This window comes from Pecten maximus, chromosome 11 (genome assembly GCF_902652985.1).
Source record: "Pecten maximus chromosome 11, xPecMax1.1, whole genome shotgun sequence".
NCBI lineage: Eukaryota > Metazoa > Mollusca > Bivalvia > Pectinida > Pectinidae > Pecten > Pecten maximus.
The window spans coordinates 40,066,237-40,079,546 of NC_047025.1; the positions used below are offsets into that span (position 1 = coordinate 40,066,237).

Genomic DNA, 13,310 nt, shown 5'->3' on the forward strand with positions numbered 1-13,310 from the left:
GAGGCAGTGTGTATGTCAGGTGATGAAAGGTCATCACTATGTCTTCAGAATCTCCATCATTACAGAAGTCAGACTGTTGGCTAATTAGAGGTCTGTATCAGTTTACCTATCTATATTGGTTCACCGAGGTCAAGGTCATAGGTCTCCATCTATGCTATGCAGTGGCACGGTTATCATTGATCATACAATCCTGTACTTCTAGGTCACCAAGGGTTACATTGGTTGTCATGGTATCCAGTGGTCATGGTGTCACTGAGTCACCAATAGCTAATACAACTCATATATACTGGTATATTACATGACTGGCCTTTACACCGTCAGATGTCAATAACATCCAACATTACTGTAACACACTATTTCTTACTTTAAAGTTGTCTTTTGTACAGATTTCAGTATCATAAAAATAAACAAAAACATTTTAACAGAGATCTATGTATGCCTGTTATTATGTAGTAAAATGTGTAACAGTACCATCCTTTGTCACGGTGAAGTACTTAGCTGGTTGGTCACTGTAATCTTCCTGTTCCTGTGTGGTTTAGACGGAACCATCCACTTAGCCACACTCCCCACTTGTTTCAGATCCAACACTCTGATTTATTCCTGGCAGGTCTGTTCAAACATATTTTATTTCCTGCCAAGGAATGTCCCCAAAGGTACAGACATAAAGAAGGATGTTTTAATTATGATTGAAACAAAACCACTACCCTCAAGGCCTGTTAGATATACAGAAAAATAAAAAGTTGTGAGGGGAAAGAATTGTTCAGAATTTATTTATTGGATATGTATTTTAGAAAATTATTTAAATAACAATAAAAAAATATTATGATTTCAATTGTTATTTTATTCATTTGAAATTCCATTCACAATAAAACGACATTCTCCCGACAATCATATATACATATTCACATTCGTCTGAGTATTGCTACATTGTACGGTAAATGTCCGCAAGTTTTGATATCACAAGCTTAAGTTGCAGTAGCATTACACATCACTTATCTACTAGCATATGCAGGTACCCATTTTCACAACTGGGTTATACTAGAATTGTTGTCTATATGTAGAGTGGAACCAAACTAGAATTTTAACAGAAAATAAAACTTCTGTATAACATTGGATGTTCCATTAAACATGCACCTCACCACTGAATTCTATAGGAACATATATACATAATATTAGATATATACACATTATATCAGCTACATTGTACAAACTCTGACAAATTGTTTTTATCCTTTAATAGGGTTCCACTGTTCCAGAGACAGTTAAGGATCTGACCAATCAAATTTGTTCAGATTACTAAAACATGCTATAAAAAGTCACAAACAATGTGATTCTCTAATGTAAATTACGTCATCTTATTTTCTTGATATCAAAACTCAGAGATATATACCATACCTATCATTAACCATTACCTTTTATATGATAATTACATCAATTTTTTTATCATGACAATCACAGCTAGCTAGTATTGCCACGTCACAGCGGCCCATTAAACAGTGTAGTGATAATCATTGGCACAATGCAGCTACTAATGCAGGCAGTATCAGAACACAAAGAAATGACATCATCAATCAGTTGTCCTTAATCTATAAGTTGTAGAAACCTCTCCTTCCTCACAGACAACAATAGACTGTTCCATGTCTGATCTGGACCAGCCGATATTGATCTGAGGAGATGTTTTGATAAACAAATAAGCTAGATATGCAGACTCAGCATTAATGACATAATCACTAATAGTAATATAAATTAATAGAGCGACCCTCTATAACCTCTATTACAGCTACAGTAGTATTTTCTTAGCAACTAAATTATATACTTACTGGTGGTTAAATAAGCCTCTAACCATTATACTCAATCATTGCCTCTAACTTTATAGTTGTCCATAGCCTCTAACTTTTATTCTAGTCCATAGCCTCTAACTATTATACTCGTTCATAGCCTCTAACCATTATACTCCTCCATAGCCTCTAACCTTTATACTCGTCCATTGCCTCTAAACATTATACTCGTCCATAGCCTCTAACATCTATACTCGTCCATAGCCTCTAAACTTTATACAAGTTCATAGCCTCTAAACTTTATAGACTTCCAGTTGCTACCCTTTACAGACGTCCATAGCCTCTAACATCTATACTCGTCCATTGCCTCTAAACTTTATAGACGTCCTTAGCCTCTAACCTTTATAGACGTCCTTAGCCTCTAACCTTTATAGACGTCCATAGCCTCTAACCTTTATAGACGTCCTTAGCCTCTAACCTTTATAGACGTCCTTAGCCTCTAACCTTTATAGACATCCATAGCCTCTAACCTTTATAGACGTCCATAGCATTTAACCTTATAGACGTCCATAGCCTCTAACCTTTATAGACATCCATAGCCTCTAACCTTTATACCCTTCCATAGCCTCTAACCTTTATACCCTTCCATAGCCTCTAACCTTTATACCCTTCTATAGCCTCTAACCTATATAGTTGTTTTCCTCTTTTGAGACTCTATTTACCTCCTAGCTATCTTATAAGTGCACATTCTTGAAAGTGCAAATTGACGGGCAATATCTGTATCATTGCTATCACAGATGAGAGAAATGATTTAGTTCCTGTTGTTGGCTGAGAGACATGAGGCCTCTGAAGACAGATGTATCCAATACACACAAATTCTATAAGCAGTACACATGGTATAGAAATGTGACAGGATGTAATGAAAAAAAATAATTACACAGTTAAATACATGTATTACAAAACATAAAGCATTATAAACACCAGCTGAGATTTCTTTAGTTAATAAATTTAAAGCAAAATTCTGGCAATAACATTGGTCCAATGTATTTGTGGAGATGGCAGTTTAGGGTGATTACAGGAATCGAGTTGGTCCAGTATGATTGGGATGAAGGGGTAGATTATAACACTATTCTAATATAACAGCACTTTTGGAGCTTTTCAGTATATAAAGCCCACAAAGTATGTGGCACTTATTAAGTTATGATAAACAATAAGTAAAAACTGATGTATTGTACTTGTCAATGGTGTTTCAACAAAATAAGATTTGTCCAAATACACAAAATTTGAACCCTTAAAATAGTCAGCACCATCATAAGCCTGAAGGCTGATGAAAGGTGAAGGTCATACAATCCTACAGATCAGTGTACGGAGGACACTACAGACAGATTGTGTCGTCGACCTCCACACTCCTTACACTGTAACGGTACGGAGGACGAGGTACAGACAGATTGTGTCGCGACCTCCACACTCCTTACACTGTAACGGTACGGAGGACGAGCTACAGACAGATTGTGTAGTCGACCTCCACACTCCTTACAATGTAACGGTACGGAGGACACTACAGACAGATTGTGTCGTCGACCTCCACACTCCTTACACTGTAACGGTACGGAGGACACTACAGACAGATTGTGTAGTCGACCTCCACACTCCTTACACTGTAACGGTACGGAGGACGAGGTACAGACAGATCGTGTCGTCGACCTCCACACTCCTTACACTGTAACGGTACGGAGGACGAGGTACAGACAGATTGTGTCGCGACCTCCACACTCCTTACACTGTAACGGTACGGAGGACGAGCTACAGACAGATTGTGTCGTCGACCTCCACACTCCTTACACTGTAACGGTACGGAGGACACTACAGACAGATTGTGTCGTCGACCTCCACACTCCTTACACTGTAACGGTACGGAGGACACTACAGACAGATTGTGTAGTCGACCTCCACACTCCTTACACTGTAACGGTACGGAGGACGAGCTACAGACAGATCGTGTCGTCGACCTCCACACTCCTTACACTGTAACGGTACGGAGGACGAGGTACAGACAGATTGTGTCGTCGACCTCCACACTCCTTACACTGTAACGGTACGGAGGATGAGGTACAGACAGATCGTGTCGTCGACCTCCACACTCCTTACACTGTAACGGTACGGAGGACGAGGTACAGACAGATTGTGTCGTCGACCTCCACACTCCTTACACTGTAACGGTACGGAGGACACTACAGACAGATTGTGTCGTCGACCTCCACACTCCTTACACTGTAACGGTACGGAGGACACTACAGACAGATTGTGTAGTCGACTTCCACACTCCTTACACTGTAACGGTACGGAGGACGAGGTACAGACAGATTGTGTCGTGGACCTCCACACTCCTTACACTGTAACGGTACGGAGGACGAGGTACAGACAGATTGTGTCGTCGACCTCCACACTCCTTACACTGTAATGGTACGGAGGACGAGGTACAGACAGATCGTGTCGTCGACCTCCACACTCCTTACACTGTAACGGTACGGAGGACGAGGTACAGACAGATCGTGTCGTCGACCTCCACACTCCTTACACTGTAATGGTACGGAGGACACTACAGACAGATTGTGTCGTCGACCTCCACACTCCTTACACTGTAACGGTATGGAGGACACTACAGACAGATTGTGTCGTGGACCTCCACACTCCTTACACTGTAATGGTACGGAGGACGAGGTACAGACAGATTGTGTCGTGGACCTCCACACTCCTTACACTGTAACGGTACGGAGGACACTACAGACAGATCGTGTTGTCGACCTCCACACTCCTTACACTGTAACGGTACGGAGGACGAGCTACAGACAGATTGTGTCGTGGACCTCCACACTCCTTACACTGTAACGGTATGGAGGACACTACAGACAGATTGTGTCGTCGACCTCCACACTCCTTACACTGTAACGGTACGGAGGACGAGGTACAGACAGATTGTGTCGCGACCTCCACACTCCTTACACTGTAACGGTACGGAGGACGAGCTACAGACAGATTGTGTCGTCGACCTCCACACTCCTTACACTGTAATGGTACGGAGGACGAGGTACAGACAGATTGTGTTGTCGACCTCCACACTCCTTACACTGTAACAGTATGGAGGACGAGGTACAGACATTTTGTGTCATCAACCTCAACACTCCTTACACTGAAAGGCACGTGTTCACTGTAAGACCTGATCATGTAATGAAAAGGCACCATGGGCCTGTATGAAATATACTCTCTATGTAAATATGTATCAAAAAAGATATGTACAATATATATATATATATATATATATATATATGATTCAGACTTCCATATCAGCTACAACACTTTTTCCTGTGATGATTTGTCTCTTCCGGTGTTTCCCCAGGTCGAATCACATGTAACTCTTTTCTCAGTGTCATGCGGCCCATAGCTTCTTCATGCAGCACACGAGCCATGTCTTTGAACATATCATAAACTCCTTCGTTTTCCTTACAGGATATGGAATACACACCAGACAACACGTCCCCACACTCACGGATAAAGTTCTCGATGTCAGACTCTGTGACTTTGTCCTCACCATCACAGTCGGCCATATTTCCACAGAGAAATATTTTGGCTCCCTCAGCATTCATGACAATGTCTAGAATATACTGTGATAGGATGGTAAACGTTTCCCTGTTAAGCACACTGTAACACAAGAGGGCTGCGTTCGCCCCTCGGTAATAACTCGAACCAATGAAACTCATTCTCTCCATACCTCCGGTATCCCATAGTGACATCTGTAAACAGACAACAACACAGTGTTTTCATTTTAGTATGTCCTTGAAAAATTATGGTGACTTTTGCATGCAAGACACGACATCACACAAGATGCTGACTGATAAGTATAAACAGAAAGGAATGAAAATTTATCACAGTGACTCATTAAATCCAGACAAATCCATTTATAAAAGGGCAATAACTCCTTCAAATCCAGTCGTGGGATCACCTTATACTGGAAACATATGTACATAATTATGAGAAAAGGCTACGAGGAAATCTATGTCAGGTGAAAACCTAGCAACAAATTTTACAAATTAGTTGGTATTTTTGTACCGGTGATTTAATATCAATATTTCCCCCATACCTTCATTTGATGAGTTGGAAGTGAGGCATGATTATTTTCCTATACCAACAAACCATACCACCTAGGTGTGCCGGCTAAGCTCCCTGATCCGACATGAATAGGTATGGGGTCACCAGCCAAAATGTGACCCCACCACATGGGTTTTTTTTCTGGGTACTCCAGTTTCTTCCAAAACTAAGACCCCTCACACACTTTCATCCGAGCCAACAAGCACGGTTAATATCAGTTTATATCATTTGTTCTGCATTTGATATAACTAAATTTTTCATGGATACCAACAAAACTGACAGTACTGAAGTATCAAGGTTTCATTTGATCCCCCACATGTAACTGTAAACATGTATGATCCCCCACATGTAACTCTAAACATGTATGGTGTTATTGTTTTTATATACTGGTACTACTGTGACAGAAGCCAGATAAAACTAGATGAACCCAAAGACAAGATATAAATCAGTACTGAGGGCCGTACAGCTGATATAGGGTCTGGAAGTAATTAACCCAATAACTAGCTAGCCAGCTGACAGGGTGAGCATCCTTAAAGCTGACAGCCCAGCTGATGAGGTAGGAATCTTTAAAGCAGGACAGAACAGCTGTGGTAGTATTCTCTGTATCAGTGTGGGTCTTATAGTCTGTAATTAATTACTTACTTAAGGTGATCTAGTGTAATTAGATCCCACTGGGAGGAACCAATTTATTTAATCCATCAGGTTCTTACCCAATATTCCTATCAAGTTTTATCAGAGGTGATTAATATAGATGTTTTATCTGATTATTTATGATGAGCTATTTATAGTTCAACCTGACCAAATCAACAATAATGATCAAATAATTGAAAAAATATAGGTCAGTAACCTAAACACGGTAGGTATGGAATCTTCACCTTTACAGTGAAAGTAAAGTACTGTCACCCTTAACACACAAGGTATAGTGTTGTCACACTTAACACACAAGGTATAGTGTTGTCACACTTAACACACAAGGTATAGTGTTGTCACACTTAACACACAAGGTATAGTGTTGTCACCCTTAACACACAAGGTATAGTGTTGTCACACTTAACACACAAGGTATAGTGTTGTCACACTTAACACACAAGGTATAGTGCTGTCACACTTAACACACAAGGTATAGTGTTGTCACACTTAACACACAAGGTATAGTGTTGCCACAGTTAACACACAAGGTATAGTGTTGTCACACTCAACACACAAGGTATAGTGTTGTCACACTTAACACACAAGGTATAGTGTTGTCACACTTAACACACAAGGTATAGTGTTGTCACACTTAACACACAAGGTATAGTGTTGTCACACTTAACACACAAGGTATAGTGGTGTCACCCTTAACACACAAGGTATAGTGTTGTCACCCTTAACACACAAGGTATAGTGTTGTCACACTTAACACACAAGGTATAGTGGTGTCACTCTTAACACACAAGGTATAGTGTTGTCACACTTAACACACAAGGTATAGTGGTGTCACCCTTAACACACAAGGTATAGTGTTGTCACCCTTAACACACAAGGTATAGTGTTGTCACACTTAACACACAAGGTATAGTGTTGTCACCCTTAACACACAAGGTATAATGTTGCCACACTTAACACACAAGGTATAATGTTGTCACACTTAACACACAAGGTATAGTGTTGTCACACTTAACACACAAGGTATAGTGTTGTCACACTACACACAAGGTATAGTGTTGTCATACTTAACACACAAGGTATAGTGTTGTCACACTACACACAAGGTATAGTGTTGTCATCCTCAACACACAAGGTATAGTGTTATCACAGTTAACACACAAGGTATAGTGTTGTCACCCTTAACACACAAGGTATAGTGTTGTCATCCTTAACACACAAGGTATAGTGTTGTCACACTTAACACACAAGGTATAGTGTTGTCACACTTAACACACAAGGTATAGTGTTGTCACACTTAACACACAAGGTATAGTGTTGTCACACTTAACACACAAGGTATAGTGTTGTCACACATAACACACAAGGTATAATGTTGTCACCCTTAACACACAAGGTATAGTGTTGTCACCCTTAACACACAAGGTATAGTTTTGTCACCCTTAACACACAAGGTATAATGTTGTCACACTTAACACAAAAGGTATAGTGTTGTCACACTTAACACACAAGATATGGTATTGTCACCATTAACACACAAGGTATAGTGTTGTCACCCTTAACACACAAGGTATAGTGTTGTCACACTTAACACACAAGGTATAGTGTTGTCACACTTAACACACAAGGTATAGTGTTGTCACACTTAACACACAAGGTATAGTGTTGTCATCCTCAACACACAAGGTATAGTGTTGTCATACTTAACACACAAGGTATAGTGTTGTCACACTTAACACACAAGGTATAGTGTTGTCACCCTTAACACACAAGGTATAATAATGTCGTCACACTTAACACACAAGGTAATGGCCCGTCATCCTTAACATAACACAGCTGAGTAGTCAAAACGTAATGCTCTTTAATATTAATTTCCTGAAAAGTTTACTAGGTTACTAAGATATAAAATATATGTAATGAGTGCTTTCTCAGGTGTATATAATACAGTTTGTATTGTGACAGATAACACCTACATCACATAAATCAACTACAGTATATCAAAAAACATCAAAATATGCTTTAAAGTTTCTCACGGGAGATTACATGTGGAGATAAGTGTATACCCATCAAATACAGATGATAAAATAGATTGTTTAGTCTCGCTCGTAAATATACAAAAAATCATTGAATGCTTGTTATGTTATGGGTTTCTGTTGTAAAGTTGGTGAGCTGTTGATAGTTACGTGAAGGTGTACTGAGTCATTATATCTATACGGATGTGATAACTACTTACATTAAAAAGTATATCTCTACTTAATTTTACAGCTGCCTGTGTGACTCAGAAAAATGTAGTAAAAAGGAGGAGATCTTCCTGCTTTTACTTTTTTTTTCATTTTGGAAAAATAACATGCTTTATTTCAAAAGGCAAAAGGCAACTTTTTTCAGCAGATTGCCGAAAAAATGACAATCTACAAGTTTAGTAAATCTTCAAAGTTTACAAATCTTTATAAACATCCACACCAAAATTGTTGACAGTCCTTTTTTCAGTTTAAATCGAACACAATAAATCTAACTATTAATGCCTGGTAAAATGTTCCTGTTCATTAAAGCTGTTGTAATCCGTACTTCCTATTCTAATTTGTTAAGTTAATCAAGGGCCATAACTCTAATATATAGTACAATACACGATCCACTATCACATCCAAATATATTGCTTTGTGGGGTACAAACATACAGTTTCTGGTAACTCAGGGGAGTACTGACTGATACAGAGAGAAACTCTCCTCTAGTAGTACTGGTGGGGGAGTACTGACTGATACAGAGGGAAACTCTCCTCTAGTAGTACTGGTGGGGGAGTACTGACTGATACAGAGAGAAACTCTCCTCTAGTAGTACTGGTGGGGGAGTACTGACTGATACAGAGAAACTCTCCTCTAGTAGTACTGGTGGGGGAGTACTGACTGATACAGAGAAACTCTACTCTAGTAGTACTGGTGGGGGAGTACTGACTGATACAGAGAAACTCTCCTCTAGTAGTACTGGTGGGGGAGTACTGACTGATACAGAGAAACTCTCCTCTAGTAGTACTGGTGGGGGAGTACTGACTGATACAGAGGGAAACTCTTCTCTAGTAGTACTGGTTGGGGAGTACTGACTGATACAGAGAGAAACTCTCCTCTAGTAGTACTGGTGGGGGAGTACTGACTGATACAGAGAGAAACTCTCTAGTAGTACTGGTGGGGGAGTACTGACTGATACAGAGAGAAACTCTGCTCTAGTAGTACTGGTGGGGGAGTACTGACTGATACAGAGAAACTCTCCTCTAGTAGTACTGGTGGGGGAGTACTAACTGATACAGAGAAACTCTCCTCTAGTAGTACTGGTGGGGGAGTACTGACTGATACAGAGAGAAACTCTCCTCTAGTAGTACTGGTGGGGGAGTACTGACTGATACAGAGGGAAACTCTCCTCTAGTAGTACTGGTGGGGGAGTACTGACTGATACAGAGAAACTCTCCTCTAGTAGTACTGGTGGGGGAGTACTGACTGATACAGAGGGAAACTCTACTCTAGTAGTACTGGTGGGGGAGTACTGACTGATACAGAGAAACTCTCCTCTAGTAGTACAAGTGGGGGAGTACTGACTGATACAGAGAAACTCTGCTCTAGTAGTACTGGTGGGGGAGTACTGACTGATACAGAGGGAAACTCTACTCTAGTAGTACTGGTGGGGGAGTACTGACTGATACAGAGAAACTCTGCTCTAGTAGTACTGGTGGGGGAGTACTGACTGATACAGAGAGAAACTCTCCTCTAGTAGTACTGGTGGGGGAGTACTGACTGATACAGAGGGAAACTCTCCTCTAGTAGTACTGGTGGGGGAGTACTGACTGATACAGAGGGAAACTCTCCTCTAGTAGTACTGGTGGGGGAGTACTGACTGATACAGAGGGAAACTCTCCTCTAGTAGTACTGGTGGGGGAGTACTGACTGATACAGAGGGAAACTCTCCTCTAGTAGTACTGGTGGGGGAGTACTGACTGATACAGAGAGAAACTCTCCTCTAGTAGTACTGGTGGGGGAGTATAACGTACTGACTGATACAGAGAGAAACTCTCCTCTAGTAGTACTGGTGGGGGAGTACTGACTGATACAGAGAGAAACTCTCCTCTAGTAGTACTGGTGGGGGAGTACTGACTGATACAGAGAAACTCTCCTCTAGTTGTACTGGTGGGGGAGTACTGACTGATACAGAGAAACTCTCCTCTAGTAGTACTGGTGTGGGAGTACTGACTGATACAGAGGGAAACTCTCCTCTAGTAGTACTGGTGGGGGAGTACTGACTGATACAGAGGGAAACTCTCCTCTAGTAGTACTGGTGGGGGAGTACTGACTGATACAGAGGGAAACTCTCCTCTAGTAGTACTGGTGGGGGAGTACTGACTGATACAAAGGGAAACTCTCCTCTAGTAGTACTGGTGGGGGAGTACTGACTGATACAGAGAGAAACTCTCCTCTAGTAGTACTGGTGGGGGAGTACTGACTGATACAGAGAGAAACTCTCCTCTTGTAGTACTGGTGGGGGAGTACTGACTGATACAGAGAAACTCTGCTCTAGTAGTACTGGTGGGGGAGTACTGACTGATACAGAGGGAAACTCTACTCTAGTAGTACTGGTGGGGGAGTACTAACTGATACAGAGAAACTCTCCTCTAGTAGTACTGGTGGGGGAGTACTGACTGATACAGAGAGAAACTCTCCTCTAGTAGTACTGGTGGGGGAGTACTGACTGATACAGAGGGAAACTCTTCTCTAGTAGTACTGGTTGGGGAGTACTGACTGATACAGAGAGAAACTCTCCTCTAGTAGTACTGGTGGGGGAGTACTGACTGATACAGAGAGAAACTCTCTAGTAGTACTGGTGGGGGAGTACTGACTGATACAGAGAGAAACTCTGCTCTAGTAGTACTGGTGGGGGAGTACTGACTGATACAGAGAAACTCTCCTCTAGTAGTACTGGTGGGGGAGTACTAACTGATACAGAGAAACTCTCCTCTAGTAGTACTGGTGGGGGAGTACTGACTGATACAGAGAGAAACTCTCCTCTAGTAGTACTGGTGGGGGAGTACTGACTGATACAGAGAGAAACTCTCCTCTAGTAGTACTGGTGGGGGAGTACTGACTGATACAGAGAAACTCTCCTCTAGTTGTACTGGTGGGGGAGTACTGACTGATACAGAGAAACTCTCCTCTAGTAGTACTGGTGGGGGAGTACTGACTGATACAGAGGGAAACTCTCCTCTAGTAGTACTGGTGGGGGAGTACTGACTGATACAGAGAAACTCTCCTCTAGTTGTACTGGTGGGGGAGTACTGACTGATACAGAGAAACTCTCCTCTAGTAGTACTGGTGGGGGAGTACTGACTGATACAGAGGGAAACTCTCCTCTAGTAGTACTGGTGGGGGAGTACTGACTGATACAGAGGGAAACTCTCCTCTAGTAGTACTGGTGGGGGAGTACTGACTGATACAGAGGGAAACTCTCCTCTAGTAGTACTGGTGGGGGAGTACTGACTGATACAAAGGGAAACTCTCCTCTAGTAGTACTGGTGGGGGAGTACTGACTGATACAGAGAGAAACTCTCCTCTAGTAGTACTGGTGGGGGAGTACTGACTGATACAGAGAGAAACTCTCCTCTTGTAGTACTGGTGGGGGAGTACTGACTGATACAGAGAAACTCTGCTCTAGTAGTACTGGTGGGGGAGTACTGACTGATACAGAGGGAAACTCTACTCTAGTAGTACTGGTGGGGGAGTACTGACTGATACAGAGAAACTCTGCTCTAGTAGTACTGGTGGGGGAGTACTGACTGATACAGAGAGAAACTCTCCTCTAGTAGTACTGGTGGGGGAGTACTGACTGATACAGAGGTAAACTCTCCTCTAGTAGTACTGGTGGGGGAGTACTGACTGATACAGAGGGAAACTCTCCTCTAGTAGTACTGGTGGGGGAGTACTGACTGATACAGAGAGAAACTCTCCTCTAGTAGTACTGGTGGGGGAGTACTGACTGATACAGAGGGAAACTCTCCTCTAGTAGTACTGGTGGGGGAGTACTGACTGATACAGAGAGAAACTCTCCTCTAGTAGTACTGGTGGGGGAGTATAACGTACTGACTGATACAGAGAGAAACTCTCCTCTAGTAGTACTGGTGGGGGAGTACTGACTGATACAGAGAGAAACTCTCCTCTAGTAGTACTGGTGGGGGAGTACTGACTGATACAGAGAAACTCTCCTCTAGTTGTACTGGTGTGGGAGTACTGACTGATACAGAGAAACTCTCCTCTAGTAGTACTGGTGGGGGAGTACTGACTGATACAGAGGGAAACTCTCCTCTAGTAGTACTGGTGGGGGAGTACTGACTGATACAGAGGGAAACTCTCCTCTAGTAGTACTGGTGGGGGAGTACTGACTGATACAGAGGGAAACTCTCCTCTAGTAGTACTGGTGGGGGAGTACTGACTGATACAGAGGGAAACTCTCCTCTAGTAGTACTGGTGGGGGAGTACTGACTGATACAGAGAGAAACTCTCCTCTAGTAGTACTGGTGGGGGAGTAATTACTGATACAGAGAGAAACTCTCCTCTAGTAGTACAAGTGGGGGAGTACTGACTGATACAGAGAAACTCTCCTCTAGTAGTACTGGTGGGGGAGTACTGACTGATACAGAGGGAAATTCTCCTCTAGTAGTACAGGTGGGGGAGTACTGACTGATACAGAGAAACTCTCCTCTAGTAG

At 42.0% G+C, this 13,310-nt stretch overlaps 1 protein-coding gene across 10 annotated transcripts in view; it reads right to left on the minus strand.

Moving 5' to 3' along the window:
- Window positions 1-820: 820 nt before the first annotated feature.
- LOC117337253 (ras-related protein Rab-35-like) overlaps window positions 821-13,310 on the minus strand; it is a 40,268-nt gene continuing 27,778 nt past the window's right edge. For 6 of the 10 annotated variants that reach the window (XM_033898138.1, XM_033898139.1, XM_033898141.1 and 3 more), the window contains exon 3: window positions 821-5,569. In XM_033898138.1, coding sequence (XP_033754029.1) covers window positions 5,123-5,569 — 447 coding nt within the window. In that variant the 3' untranslated portion in view covers window positions 821-5,122. The remainder of the gene's footprint in view (window positions 5,570-13,310) is intronic. The other 4 variants (XR_004534778.1, XR_004534780.1, XR_004534779.1 and 1 more) reach the window with 4 other exon arrangements.